This window comes from Limanda limanda, chromosome 20 (assembly GCF_963576545.1).
Source record: "Limanda limanda chromosome 20, fLimLim1.1, whole genome shotgun sequence".
Taxonomy (NCBI): domain Eukaryota; kingdom Metazoa; phylum Chordata; class Actinopteri; order Pleuronectiformes; family Pleuronectidae; genus Limanda; species Limanda limanda.
The window spans coordinates 17,004,352-17,020,199 of record NC_083655.1 but is presented as its reverse complement, the minus strand read 5'-3'; the positions used below and the strand labels follow the sequence as shown (position 1 = coordinate 17,020,199).

General features: G+C 41.9%; 1 protein-coding gene across 1 annotated transcript in view; it reads right to left on the bottom strand.

The window, feature by feature from the left end:
* The window catches only part of LOC133026865 (partitioning defective 3 homolog), a 345,261-nt gene that overhangs the window by 161,495 nt on the left and 167,918 nt on the right, over nt 1-15,848 (bottom strand). The window contains exons 8-12 of the mRNA XM_061093848.1: nt 15,665-15,790; nt 12,900-13,121; nt 11,408-11,577; nt 7,076-7,215; nt 6,503-6,631 (exon numbers count right to left, since the gene is read on the bottom strand). Of these exons, the coding sequence (XP_060949831.1) occupies nt 6,503-6,631; nt 7,076-7,215; nt 11,408-11,577; nt 12,900-13,121; nt 15,665-15,790 (787 nt within the window). The remainder of the gene's footprint in view (nt 1-6,502; nt 6,632-7,075; nt 7,216-11,407; nt 11,578-12,899; nt 13,122-15,664; nt 15,791-15,848) is intronic.

Below are 15,848 nucleotides of genomic sequence, written 5' to 3'. Positions count from 1 at the left end.
AAAGTTTGAATTTTATAAAGCTTTCATGGATAATTTTCCCCCAAGAGGAAGCTCTCTGTAGATGTGGAAGACATATTTATGTGCCATGGTAACACATTGGAGTCCAGATCACCATGTCCTCTCATTTCAGTCATTTCTAGGAAGAGATTGGAAGAGAAAGTGACCTCCAAGATGCATCTGCCGCTGCCAAACTGTTCTGAAGAGCTTTGCAAAGTCACAGATGCGATCGCTGATTGCAGGTTGCCAAACCTCAATCCTACACAACTCTTTCCAAAGGCTTTTAGAGCAATTCCTGTGATTTGACTTCACCTGAGTTCCAACTGTATTTTCAGAACAAATTTGCCAAGTAGGGGTCAGCCAACACTCGACGTTTGTAATAGCAGAGCAATTTCCTGATTACATCCAATTACATTTGAGCAGCTGGTTTGTTTTTTTAAGTTGTATCATAGGGTACAACTGGGAATTCATTATCGAAGGAGTGTGAATACTGGTAAAGGTTGAAACATCTTAAATTATCAGATCCACACGTAAGAAATTACTCATCTCCTCGAGTTGTTTGCCAAGTTTCACTAAGGTAAAATATCTGGCTCAGCCACCTGCTGTTACATAAATAATCTTCTTAAGAGACAGAGCAGAAAATGTCTTTCTGCAGAACTTTATAAGCAAAAAGTTACAAAGCATAACATCATCTTTATAGTGAGGCTAAAGAGCATTACTCTAAGAGACATCTAATTATATTAACACCAGAGATGTAATTCTTTGGCATGACAGCCGATACCACGTAGCTCAAAATAGCACTGTTTATCACCACTTCAATGTAATACCCTCAAAGTGTTATCTGTGCAGTTATATCACTGAGAAGGCTACCACTTTGTGGGGAAGGAGTTCAAGAAGATGTAGGCCATCCAATCTGATTCCTTGTATTGTTTTCAGATATTCCATATAATATCAAAGCAAAGGGTTGAAGCTCTGATCCTAGATGAACTTGACTAAGAGCAAGCTTCAACATGAATCGATGAATGGCGCCTAATGAGAAATTTATAAAGGAATTCTGATGTATTTTGTGACACTCTTTTGAAGCAGGTTGTGTATCCGTTAAGAATCATTGAAGTGCCCGTACTAAAAATTCCTGTTTGCCTGTCCTGTGTTTATGCTACAGAGCTAGTTCAGAATTATTCCTTGTCATAAATAACTCATCCTCAAGCAGTTCTACAATATACTGTCACTCAGTTATTGTTTGCGTGCTGCACGTTGTGTGCAGAGCTTTTTTATAAACAGTCTATGGTGCAGAGTGAAGTTTGTATTCTTTTTTTATTAATAATGAACATCAACAATATACATCCCAATTGTGAAGCAGATAAGATGAAAGGTTCTTCAGATTTGTGTTCCAAATACACAGAGACTGACTGTTGTTTGTGGAATTAGAAGGTCGATGCATCCAGTTTCAGACATGCTTGATAATATTTCAGTTTGGATTTAGTTTTTTCCATACTTGCAACTAGGCTATCTACTTTAACTTTTTTACTAAACTGTCAATAACAAAGTTGAATTCTACGTTAAGGAGTAAACGGAAGAATGAGAAGACGTGAACTTGGCTCGGACTCAACTAATCCGTGTATCATTAAGTTGCATCCAAAGACAGGGGATCGTGTTTTGTTTGCCTTGTATCAATTCATTTCTCCCTCTACCGACTCGGCAAATGGATCTCAGCAGCAAGAAAATCAATACGCCGTCCTAAGTTTGTTCTTGTCTTTAATATGGGCAAAATCTAAAATGACAACCTCACTGTACTGCGGGTGGCACATCAAGAACCAGCTGTGTAACACTGTTAGAAGTAAGATTAAGAAAAAAGAAACCAAGATATCATCTGCTGTGAATAATTGTGCAGAAGCTACGCAAAGCTGACGTTGATTGCTTCAACTTGGAGGAGAAAACAATGGAGTGCTTGTTTGAACTGAACCATTTCGGGGAACCAAATGCTTTTATTTGCACTGTATATAACTATTTCGAGAACTTGTATAAATAGCAGTATTTTAGCTTAAACAAATCTGGAGTAGTTCTGCATGCCTCAGTTGCATTCAGCTGGTAAAAAACGTGGCAGGGAGGATTTAAAACCAGGCCACCGGGGTTGGCACTTATGAAACAGGCCATTAGTCTGCTATAATTGTCAGCAATATTGTCACGCATTTGTCCTCAGCATTCGCACGAGCCATAAATTTGGCTGTCACATCAATCAGAGTCCTGAATTAATTGCACAATTAAGATTCTTATTGCTTGGCAGATATAGCTACTAATGGATCAGTGACAAGTGTGATATGATCATAAAGAGGGTTTTTAATGTACTGTTTGATTGCTCTTATGTAGTCTGCAGTGTTACAACATGAGGCTTCACGAGTCCATTTGTTCCACACAGTGCATAGTCCTATTGGATATAAAAAACACTGTTTATGTGGGGGTCACAGAATGATGTAAGGGCGAGCACTGACAACGTGATTATGGTACAAGAGCATATGTGACTAATCAAAACCCATATTGTGTGTCATGTTTTACTTGGGGTGGTTCAGTATTTCTGCTGTTATTTAAAATATGATTAAATTATGACTGAAAATGCGTTTGTGAGTGTGTGTGTGTGTGTGTGTGTGTGTGTGTGTGTGTGTGTGTGTGTGTGTGTGTGTGTGTGTCCGTAAGGCAAGGAGTGAAACCTGTGTCAGCAGCGATGCTTACAGGCTAATTCACTTATGCCGCAGCAAGGGTTTTACAGTGAATTAAAATGATTTGTCATGAGTGGGGACGTGGCAGTATATCTCCCTCCACTTATTGTTTATGTCACAGCAAACTGGTAGTCGCAGATTATATTTCTCTGCCTTTGTTTCTAAATGGCACCACAACAGGTGAATGGATGTGGCGCTCCACCACTGACGGCAGCGTGTGGATGGACATCATTCTTTGGCCACGGCTTGTTGCACAGTGACTCGTGACATTTGACTTAGTTATTACAGGAAAAGGGGAGCTATGAGAACTCAATCTCGCCGCCACAAAGCCGGGGAAACGTGGACCAGAGGCAAAGCTTTGCTCGCAGCTGTAAGCACAAACAGCGCTGCACGCTGGGAGATAAATGTCTACAATAAATAACATCCGCTGGCTATGCGTAGGAAGTGTGCACTACATAGCATGTGTGTTTTTAAATGTTGTGCTTGTTTCCGAGCAAGAGTGAGAATGTGTGTGTGAGTTGTAAGGCGTATGAGGTCATGGAGAGAGAGAGAATGGTGCATTGGGAGACAAATGCTTTTTAATTTAGGTGCGAGCTACACCTCACTCTGAACAGCCCATATTTTAATTATCTCCACAATGATTACTTTTGGATTACAGCCACAATTTCTATTTAATATCCATGTATATTTTTTGTATTGCCACCTTTTATCTTGTCCTGTTGGACCATGTTAAAACTACATTGATCTAAAAAAAAGGGGAAGGTGCTTAGCTGCCAAATGGATCACTACAAAGGTTTGACCCAGAGATCATTTATGTAGATGTTATCTCAAGACCACAAAGTTACCAGGTATCTTCATGAGTTTCCCCCAAGACTTCCTACTCACTCATAACTGCCCCTCTGATGCTACAAGTTTCTATCTCCAAACAATTACTTCACAGCGCTTCTTCTGATATCTCTGCAGTCTGTTGTAATCCTGCATTGCAATCGCTGATTTGACATCCCAGAGCTGTCAAGTAATGGAACAGCACTTCAATAGACAGGTGACTTTGTTCACATGGCCATTGATCAGAGCCTCCTGCCGCGTCTTCAGGTTTCATGTTAAGCTCTAAGAGAGAAAGCTGTACTCTATGTCCCTACTCGTCTCGTCTCAACCTCTTTGAATGAACATGTCTTACTGTCTGAAGGTCACAGGATGTATAATACAACAGAAAACCAAATATATGCACAATTCCCTCACTCCCTCCCGTTATATATTATAGAATAGACGGCGTGAGATCAAGAGAGAAGAAAGAGGTTTGAAAAAACAGGCCTATTAGGAAGATTACAGAGTTTGGTAAAGGTTAAAGCTTTACTACTTCTCTGAAACTACATGTGTACGTCTCCAAATGGATATTGATATCCTTGGAGTAGAGCGGGTGCAGTTGCCACACAGACAAAGACAGGGGGAAATCACAGAGACAACGCCCCACTTCACTCTATTGCCATTTAACCTTTTTCTCTACCCAGCGAGTACATGTTTATTGACAGGTATTGAGAGCTAGTGCGATTGCTGCTGAAAGCATGTCAAAATACACCCCGACCGTGGTAATTAAAGTCGCAGCGCAAACACTTTGGGGGGGTAAATTAATTCCTCTGGGGGTTCGTGCTCTCCGCCTGGCACACAATAAAACATCTAAACAAAGGGAAATTTTCAGCTCTGACATTAAACATCAGCAGGCAAATGTCAACTAGACAGGAAAAAAAATGCTCCTTTCTATTCTCATCTATACAGCTGCCAGTGTGCGTGTGTGTGGATGTGTGTGTGTGTGTGTGTGTGTGCGTGTGTGTGGATGTGTGTGTGTGTGCACGAGGACAATACTTCTTTGACAGATGCCGGGCAGTTCTCTGGCACGTCACTCACGCTGCATTTTAAAACGTCATCGTCACATTATCATTCAGGGAATTAGATGAATGACGCCATGTAAACAGTCATCTATACATGTGTGGTGATGTGTGTCCTTGCACTAGAAGATTGTGTAGCATACATGCACACAAACACAAACACACACCGTACATTCACCGACTGTGTGACTGAGGAGGCAATTACCAAGCATGCTTTTCCACCATGCTTTATTTGCAATAACTGTCATCGGCAGAGTCTTGGCCTCCTTATCTGATTTTTATGAACATACTTGGAGGGATTATTGAGATTTGTGAGAGCACCGCGATGAAATGTGAAAGTGAGAAAAAAAAGAAACAGTAAGGGAGAGCAAAATGCTAATATTCCTTCCAAAGTGATGAAATACTAACTATCTCTCACAGCATGTAAAAGTTGGTCGGGGAGAAGAAAAAAAGCAGAACACAGAGAGAAGGAGATTATTAGACGATGTTTCCATGATGAGCTTTTTTCTAATCCCGTCATGCCTGAGGAGCTCAGAGAGTGAAGCCGTCAAACTCTCACACCGCACATCTCAAGAGTCGACAGGCCAGGGGCAGCTGCGCATTTTTTAACACTCCTCACAGCATCATTCAGCAGCTGTGGAGCATGAATCAGTTCACTGCTTCTCTAGTTAGCATTTGAGTGTCGGCTCTAGTGGTTAAAGATCAGTTTCAGTGACTTTACGGTCACATGTAGAGGTCACTGTACAGTCAGGAGGAAAAACACTTTTATCAATGACAATTACATCTTACAAGATTGTGCAAGATTCCTGAATTCAAAGATAAGAATTCTGTGGACTTCCTTAATATGATTGGGAATCGTAAATGTGAAAATGTGTGTATCTAAGTCTAGGGGGCTGTGCTTTTCTTACAGCACATTAGCGGAGTAGAAAGTGTCTCAGAGGGCCATTACTCTGCACCATGAACAGCTCCAACAGCGGGGTTAACAGCGCAGGTGCCAGGCTGAGTATTATAGTGTAGCAGGGAGGTTGGCATCGGGGGCCTCTGGTCTGCCAAGGTGCAGTGACGCCCGAGTCTGCTGTCAGAGCCGCGGAGCGCGGGCCGGACGAGGGCAGTCGCCTCACCATCTGTTGCACGACAGCCAAAGTCACCCTGTATGTGTGTCTGTGGGTCTGAGTAGAGAGTGTGTGTACGGGGAATGTGTTCATGTCAGTGTGTGTGTCTGTGTGTGAATATGTACAAAGCTCGAATGGTTTCTGTCAATACACATAATTTGAGGGTATGTGTGCGTGCATACGTGTGTGTGTGTGTGTATATTTATCATTTTGTAGGGACTTAAATCTGGGGACATTATGGGGACTTGTCTTATATATGCCGACAAACAGCAAATGTACTAGTACAAGAGTGTGAATGTGTGTGTTTATGCCCACAACTGTGGACCTTACCGAAGGAGAAAAGAATGTAAAAATATTTGTGCAGAGGTGATGGACTGACGGAGCAATGGCACATCAGTGTTGCCACCATGATAAAGAACTCAGTTGTACAGATGTGATACATTAAACTTTGTCAGATCCCTATTTGAGTATACTGATGGTTTCTACTTATTTCATAGAAACTTGGTGGTGATCAATGGATTGTAAAGTAAAGGATTGGGTTGCTGCTCCTGCATCACCTCTTTTAAAAAGAATGCACTACGTTCATGGACTGCCCACATTTTCATGATCCTGGAAATTTGCAGGTGTGTGTATTAAGCCAGATACTTAAATTATAGTTCTCCTCCAGTATCAAATACATTGCATGTTAAGAAATGTAGAAATACCAACGTCCTGTAATGTAACAAGATATCCTTGTTTTTCTTCATGGGATAAAGTAGTGAAAGCTCAAGATTATAAGGTGATTTGGTGAACTGACCACTTCTCTGGGCAGCTGGGAGTCCTCCTGACGTGTCACCAGCAGGTTCACAGCCCCGCCCATGGGTGTGGCTCGCAGCAGGGCCACCACCTCTTCCTGAGTCTTACCATGAAGATCCACTCCGCTAACCTGCACACACACACGCACACACACACACACACACACACATTTAAGCAAAACTAAAATCAAAAAGCTCTCAGACTTTAACAAGGAAGAATCTGTGGCCTCCTCATAACCTTTATGCAGATGACTCTCTGAGCCAGTTGGAGTTGGAATTAAACATGGGTTATTTCCCCCTGAAGTCAGCGGTAGCTGATTTTCATGTCAGTCTGATTGAAGTATAATCAAAATATTGTTCCATCTAACCAATTTTCCTCTACAGTTCAAAGACTGTGTTATAGCCATAGGGAACGCAGTGTATTTGACTTATTTCAGCAAAGCTCAGTTAGATTGAGTTTTGGAACAAAGCCACATCATCAAAGAAATAATTAGTGTCTGAAATTACATACAATCTCAAAGAGCCCACTCGCTCGACACTGCGTAATGGTTAGAGGTTAAAGAGTGTCGTCTCACCTCCAGCAGCCGATCTCCAGCTTTCAGTCGGCCATCTTGGATGGCAGCGCCGCGAGGAAGGATGTTTTTGACGTAAATGGGAGCCGTGCCGCCGATGGGGACGTCTCTGGATGTGATGCTGAAGCCCAGACCCTCTGGACCTGGGAGAAAAACAATTTTTATTAAAGTAAAAAAAAATGAAATGTGATATTTTACAGACCACTGCTGACAGTGTTGATCTCGCCACAAAGGAGTGAAAGGTCAGAAGTTTAGAGACTGCTTTTCAGTGTTTTACTTTTTTTTAGCAAAAGTGCTTGAGCCTGGGCAGCAAAATCGAGATTGTCAGTCTACATGCTCTCACACCCTGCAACCACAAAAATATATATGTGCTTTTAGTGATTTACTTCCAGGTGAAAAGGGTGAAATAAATAAGATGCATGTAGTTATGTTTTGCAAAGTGTTACAGCAGCTTCATCTGAGTTTGTAAATGTCAACAAAAGATGTTTCTCCTAAAAAGCCACAAAAGCCTAAATGAAGCCACTGTACACTTTTATCCAGTAATCATTATTGCTCATCAAAGTCACAGGGGAGCCTTATAAAATGTACCAAGCTGTATATTACTTCCACTGTGACTCAGAGAAACAGAGTAGGCTCTTAAAACCATTTCTGTAAGATCCTTTTCATTTCATGTCACTGCAACATGAACAACCACTGCGCAGGGATTAAATTATGGTTCTCCTCCTCTTTTCCATCCTCAAATTTGTCACCGGTTTGCCATCAGGGCGTGTCTCGCTCAGGTTTTTCAGGATGTAAAAATGAAAACATGTCCCGAGTCTAAATATAGTGTTGACGCTATGAACCAAAATTGAGTGTTTGTGATACGTGCATGTGGACTGTAAAGCCACTCGTGTACATTATGGTCAGATTAAAGAGCACTTATTGACCAGAATAAACAGAGAAATGAATGAGTATGGATCAAGGAATGCGTCAGAATGCTGTTCAGTATTCTCTTTAAATGTAGAGCGCTACACCTAAATAGCACAAATACCGTTTTCTAAATCATCTGTGTAGCATGTGCTCGATAGTTGAGCCAAAAGCTTCAGACTCTTCGGTACCATGACAAACCAAGAGGCTGCGTTTGAATTGTATCTGGGTCAAGACAATCTTTCATACGTATGCAGAAGTTTGCATAATGTAGACAGAAGTGATCTTTACATTTACATTATGGTTGTTTCTTATTGATGCATCCTTGAGCAAGAGCTACAAGCCTTTTTTAAAGTGCAGTGAGTAGTGAGGCTGAATCTGAGAAAACACTTCAGGTATCAGCTGTGCAAAGCCATTTGCCGTTAGGTTTTAAGACTGACCTTTAAGGTTCATCAAATGAATATGAATAGCTGGTCTGGAGGAAGTAAGCAAATACAATAAAGGATAAATAAGAGGATCTCAGGGCTGACCTTTTCTGCTGACCAGACCCAAATTTGTAAAATAAAGGCAAGAAACGGTTTTAAATGTCAATCGGGGAATGAGGTAAACCACATAAATTGTGTTTGTCTGTTATCTTTGATGGAATATTAAAAAATTCAACAGCCGAGCTCCATAATGTTAATAGATGGACATAAGGAGCAGTGTAGCAGAGATGAATTCCACCGTGCATAACCCAGCTGCTGGTGTTTTTCGCAGTGGAGCGGGAACGTCGTGTTACGTGGTTCAGTCGAGGCTGTTCTGATGGTAACAACAGTGATTAGTATTCATGTCAAAGTAGCTGCTCATTTCACGGAGCTGTCAGCACCTCTGACGGTTCATCATGACCTACTTTTCCCAGTGTGTCTCTCCAGCAGTCTGTCGAACTTGTCTGTCGTCTCGCTGACAGTGATGGCGTTGATGAGCGAGAAAAGGGGGAGAGAAGTGCGGAAGGCAACTTTCTCATGGCTTCTGCACACAAACAAACTCGCGGGAAAGGTGATGAAGAGGTTGCTTATAAAGTCAGAAAGTTGAGCTGTTGAAAGTTGATGATGTGCTCTGATCTCTCCGTCAATGCAGCGATGCAGCATGATAACTATGCAGACCAGAATAGCTGCCGTCGTTAGTGTTGAATGTTAAATCTTTCTTTATGAGTGACTAGCTTTTATTACAAGGTCACATAAGCTGCCATGACAATCAGTAGTCCTCTCTCTGGAGTGGTACTCAAATGAAACCATAGAGTAAAGGCCCTTTGAGACAGGACGTGACATCGGCACTGCTGAGCTCTGAAACCCATCCTGTTGAATACGTACGTGGCACAAAGATGGTTTATTTGCAGCACCGAGGAAAGCACAAATGCAGGTCACCAACGTTGAACTTTGACCTCTGCACAACATGATAAAGATGTGCGTCCAATAGAAATGAAGCATCCAACCAGGCACAATGGAGAAAAGTTTTTGAGTGCGGCTTTAGAGGAAAGTAAACCAAATGCAGCACCGTGCAAATAACGAAAGCTGCACTGACTTTTGTGTTACACTGGTTATTGCTTTTTTCCCCCTGATTACAAAAAGCTGAGTTATATTAATTTAAACAATTAAGACTGACCCGACTATCTACCCATATATTGTCTAATCCCGGCCTGGCTCATTTGGTATAACCACATTTTAGTGTGTGTCTGAGGAATTATAATTATATAAGTTTGAGACACATAGAGAGTTTGAGTCAAGTGGGCACATCAGGTGTGTTTCAACAGTCAGGTAGCTTGTTGTTGGTACACGTACACAGCCTAATGAACAGAATTAAACTCCCGCCCATTGTATGATCCTGTAGTTAACTGTCTCCGATCAGGTAATTAGCAGAATGCAGCTTTAATATGCCTGCAGTAATTAACCACTGGCATCTTTATTTTGGGTAATAGACGAGCAGGATAAAAGTAATTGTATCCTTTTCTGGATTAGTTGGAATCCTGGCTCCAATAAGGCAATTAAATAGCAAACATGAGGAGAGGCTGAGGCACATTAGAATGAGTTAATGGGCTGCGTATGTCCTTTTCAACAGTAGACATTTGATTAAGGCACTCTTGTTAATTCGCCATGTGAGATCTCCTGCCACTCGGAACTCAGATCCATTTAGGCCGAATCACAACAGTTACAAACTGGATCAACAACAAAAACGGCTGAACCCTGTCTAAAAGAACATCAGTAGTGATGGTAATAAAATGGAAATGTCAAGATGAATTTCAGAAACACATTAAGAGCCTCTCAGATTTTATTGCGCATATGAATTTCCGATTCAACATTTGGGGTAATATTTCATCTCACGTTAACGTTTATGAATAGATTGAAATTTACAAGTGAGGCACATCCATTCCAGTAAGCACCATTTAAATCACGAGCAACAATCTCAACAACAACTTTGAAGAATTATGAGTAGTTTTGAAGTAGATCATGATGCAGTGTGGCTAGTGAAAAGACAATAAACTACTGGCACAGGTCTCGTGCTGGAGCCTCACCAACATCTTGGCTTGGTTTCTCTAAAACCAGAGACTGGTGTGCAGACAAAAAGAAAGGAATTCTATCGCATTAAAAACAAATAAATATAACTTGCACTGAAGTGCTTGGGGACCTTTGCCAAAGATATTAGAGTAGCTAGTGACTGCTTCTCCCGTGAGGTATGTTGCATTTAGCCTCTGCTGCTGCCCTCACTTGCCGCTGTTTTCCCCGAAGCTCAGCGCTGAGGCCTCAGAGCCAGCTTTCAACTAAACATCTGCTCCCTCCGACAGGAAAAAGAACAAAAAAAAAAGGAGAGAGAAAGAGGCGTCCCCTCTGCCCTGGTTCATTTCACAACCAACTGCTCGTCAATATGTGTGAGGATAGTGAAGTGATGAAAATGAGATGGGGCCTGGCAGTAAATCCACCACAATGGCTGGCTAAGATAGACAAATGCTCCAGTATCACAGGCCTGTCCACAAGCAAACCGACCTCAGCCGGAGGAAGACTGATTTCTGAATATCAGTAGTTCAATTTCCATTCCACAAGACCACGGTGATCCAGCCATGTACAATAAGCACAGTCTTTCAAGATGTGGTTGATCTGTGTTTGCATTGGGTTTGCACTGTTAAACAAAACCCTGAGGCATGAAGAGATTTCTGAATATTTTCGGGGAGATTAACAGTATTCTTTATTCTCCCTGAATATGTTGTTTACTCTAGAGAAAATAAAGGCATACGTAGGATGAGACGGCCCTTTGTCCCCCTTCACTCAAGGAGGGGTAGGGGAGTAGGAGGAGAGACAAACCTCTGTTAATCTTTCCATTCGATGACTCTTGCTACTTGCTGCAGATAATCACATTGTTTATTTGTAACCATGCATTCCTGTTACTGCTGGTTCGTACCTTTCTTCAGCTGGATGTTGAATCTGTGGCCTTTGTTCTTCAGGTATGAGCTGTTGGCGGTGTTTGTGCTTATTCTGCGCTGCAGGGAGGGGGAGGGGGCTGAAAAGGTCCTGGAGACGCTGTACCGTCGGCCTGGCTCAGGGGTGCTTCCTGCCAGGGGGCCCGCGTGGCTGCAGGAGACAAATAGCAGGGTTTCAGGAGTATTTTTACCTAAAATAAACAATTTATAATATGATGGAAAGGAAAACACAAGCTTTGGTCCTTTGACATTTCCTGCATGAAGTTTTGGTATTTTTTGCATTAATATTTTATTTACTAATAGTAGGTAATTTAATTTCAATACAAAACAAAACAAGAACATATGTTATCATCATATTATGGCAAAATGTTATATGCAGATTTATTTTTTATTTTTTTATTTTTTTAAAATAAATATGAGGAGAACTTCAAGCCCTATTTGGAATAGTAGTGGTGGTGGAGGCAAAAAACTGCAAACATGTAGCCTGGATGAAAGTTGTCCAGACAAAAGTTTATGGGATGACAGCTGTTATTTTGTGACAGTTCTGATAACATACTCTGCTAATGGGATTCAACCAGTAATGTCTGTGTAATGTCACTGGACGATAACGGTTGGGATTAGCCATTATCTGTCAGGCTATAAACATATAGACCTATTAGACAAACACCACATGTTTATCTTTCTGGAATTTGTCCAGAGGCATTACAGGAATTAGTTGTGACTACAGGTATATAAATGCACTTTTAACAAGATGATCGTTGGTGTGGGCTCGGAGGTCTCAGGTAGAAATTCTTATTAAACTGCTCTCTTGGCTTTTAATGTGTAGATTTTAAACTATGATGGATTCACAGTGAGGATATTATGGAGAAGTCCTTGACTGGTGTAATTAAGACAAAAATTGGCAGGTATTAGAAAGTGTGGCAGCCTGAGACTGTTTAGATTTAAATGAATGTTTTTTTATTCATCCAATCAGTGGGACTACTTTCTGGACCATGCAGATGTAAATTCAGGATAGCACGGGACAGCTGCGGACAATGCCTGTGGATTTGAGACTTTTCACATAAACAATCTGAAAAAAAACATGAATGCAACCTGACAGCAAGAAGAACAGCTTCTTTGTTTCTTGTGTTTGGCTTTATAACATGAAATAGTGAACAAAAATGTGTGTGTAACTGCATAAAAAGAAAAGCATGCATGAAGGACTTGGAAAGAGTGCATTAATCGTGACATACTAACAGTGCAAAGTGCTCATTTTACTTTACTTGTGCATACAATTTTTTTGGCTAAACATGGACATGTGGCTCACTCAGACCCTGTGGATTTGGACAGTAATGGATTAGCCTTTACTTTCATTTTGGTGTTGTGTGATGTGTTCTTCAGCATCAGTTCAGGCTGTCAAAACATTTTAACAACCACAACATGTTTTCTGAGGACAACAAGCACATAAGGCAACAAAGCAAAGGTCAAACATACTTGTGGTTAATGCCAGGTGGTGGCCCTGGTCTGGACGCTGGCCCTCCGACGAGACTGGACCTTTCGCCCGGCCTCTGAGAAACTTGGCTAAAGTAGACTCTGCTGGATTGACTGAGTGCGCTCTGTGCTGACAGCAGCTCATACTGCCTCTTCAACACTGCCGGAACCACATGGAAGAGGATGAGCGGGGAGCGCATCGCCTGCTTGAAGATGCTCTGTGCACTGGAGGTGATACACAGAAAGTGTGGAGGTCACGCAGAGAGAAATAAATTAGCTTTAACATGATAAGAGATACAAGTATAATAATGTACTATCATAGCTTGGCAGATGGTGGGATAAGGAAAGGCTGTGATGTGCTGTATGTTGAGAGATGATAGAGGGTTAAGGTTAGCATAGCTAATCGCAGGGCTACTCACTGTACAGCAGCAGAGAACAGAAAGCACATTATCTGTAATTACCAGCATCAAGACAGGAAGGAGATAAGGATGGTGGATGGAGAGTCGGTAATGATATATTATATATAGTGCATTCCTGTATGGAGAGTCGTTGATGAAATAATATATATAGTGCATCCCTGTATGTAAGTCTGTCTGCAGTGTAGTAGCATGTGTGTTTGTTTGAGTTAACACATGAGTGGACATAAGTTGACTCAACAATCACAACAGAGATGATGAATCATGCAACAGGGAAGCTTTCCAGACAACGAGGTTCCAAAGTGAGCAGACAGACGCTTCATTCCCTTCACACTAAATGAGAAAGAAAAAGCCAAAACACACACTGTTGGTCTCGTGCGAGCTTTAGGGGCTGACTAAGCCAAGACAAGGGCTCAACAACACTCCCAGACGTACAAATTGTTTAGTCTGGGTTGCCGGCGGCACTTAGCATATAGATAGGCTTGCCATGAGCGAGCCAGGCAGCAGCATAAGAGGTGTGGTAGATGTCTGGAATCCAACAATCCCAACGCCTGCTTCCAGACCCCCATTACCAAACCAGTAATACCGAGCTGATTCTATCCAAATGATAGGCGCTAAGTTGCTTTCGCTACGACAGACGGCGCTTCATTCAAGAGGTGTCACAGAGGCGAGACCTGAATATCGTATCGAGGCACTTCTGAGGGATTTGGTTTCTCCCTTCTTTATTCTTATGCTAATTTACGAAAATCACTCACATGTGCACACTGAGATGTGATGACTGAGTGGCTATGTGTGTTTGTACACAAAATGTTCCCACATGCACATATACACTGCCATCACTCCAATAATCAGCCTCCATGCGAGCCTGATTGAATAATAAATTACCCCATCAATGCATCATTACATTCAGTTAGATTAAGCGCCTCAAAATATTTACCCATGCAAAACAATCCAAGGAGATTAGACTATCACTTAAAAATGTTGCTCTCTACGGCACACAATCAAGTCGAGGGGTGCAATGCTGGGGAGGGGGTGTAGAGGAAAGTTTGGCTCCTTCACCTAATTTTCGTGCAGAATTACAAACATCGTTTTCGTCTGGGTGCCGGTGAGGAGTGTGTGTTTGACAGAGGCGGGTAAGTGCGGAACGCTACAAAACATCACTCCCCAGTGGATTTGGTTTGAAAGCCTTTTTCACAGTAGAAAAGGCTCGGTAGGGAAATTGGAATGTTTACTAATGACAATAGCATTGTATTGACGAGAAGAAAAAAAAAAGTCTTTGAACCTGAGCGGCTTTGTGCACAGTCTGGTGAACACATTAGCATAATGCGGAAAGGTTACTGGGGTTTTACAAGCTGATGGAGTCGGTTATATGATGTTAGGCGTGCAGTGACAATGATATGAGTAGTTGAGGACAAAGTTGGTAGTTTCTGACTCCACTTGTGAAAGAAGAGGATTTTCAAACTAGATTTCTATCAGTCATTGAGCAGGGTGTCCAGCCCAGTGTGATTTTAGGCTGGACCTTCATTAGAAGGAGGCAAGGACTTTTCTTCCATCGGGGGAGTGAATGATAAGAGAGAGAGCCAAGCAGACCACCGCAATACACTGCCTTGAGGACAAGCAATCTATTTCTCTGCCTGGCAAACACACACACACACTCAGACTCACACACACACACACACACACACACACACACACACACACACACACACACACACACACACACACACACACACACTCACACACACAGGGGTGTAGATAAGACTATATAGCTCAGCGACACCGCATGCGTGTGTCAGAGGATGTCTAAGAATGTGTGAGGGTGGCTTTGGATAAATTGGGGTGGGGGTTGTCCCAGGATTATATCTTTATTCCACTTTAGGAAATGAAGGGGAGCAATGAATCGATACAAATGAATCGTGAGAAGCGTGTAGGTGGTTTTAGATCAGAGGGCGAAGTGGTGATGAAGGACTGCAGGTCACTGAGACCTATTTCAGGAAGGCCAACGAATCGGTAACATTTCTGCTTTATTGTGCCGGCTGTGTGGGTGTCACGTCTCTCTGCAGTTTGGGTTGCACTTATCAACAGCAACACTATTTACTGTCACTGCACTTTGTGTCCAACACAGCTCCTTTAGTGTGAACTGTATCACTCAGTGAACAGTGGTTCGGAATAATAGTATGTTTACAGCTTTGGAGATAGTGAAGGGAAATCAAATGGTTTCCAGTGCAAGAATGATACAGTTTCTTCTATACGAAGAAAATTCACTAAACAAAATGCAATTAAAACATGCAGGATAATATAGTAGGGAAAATATGTTACAATCGACTATGCAGGACCAACATTAAGGCTTACTGTTCAAAGCGAAGGTTGCGAATGTCTCCCTGATTTATCTTGACGATGCAGTCGTTCTCCTGGAAGAGATGTTCCTGCTCAGCTTTTCCTCCGTGCTCCAGGCGTTTCACCAGCAAACCCTGAGTCCTGCAAAATTATTACCCAACAGGTTACAGATAAAACATCATCTGGAAACATGTCAATC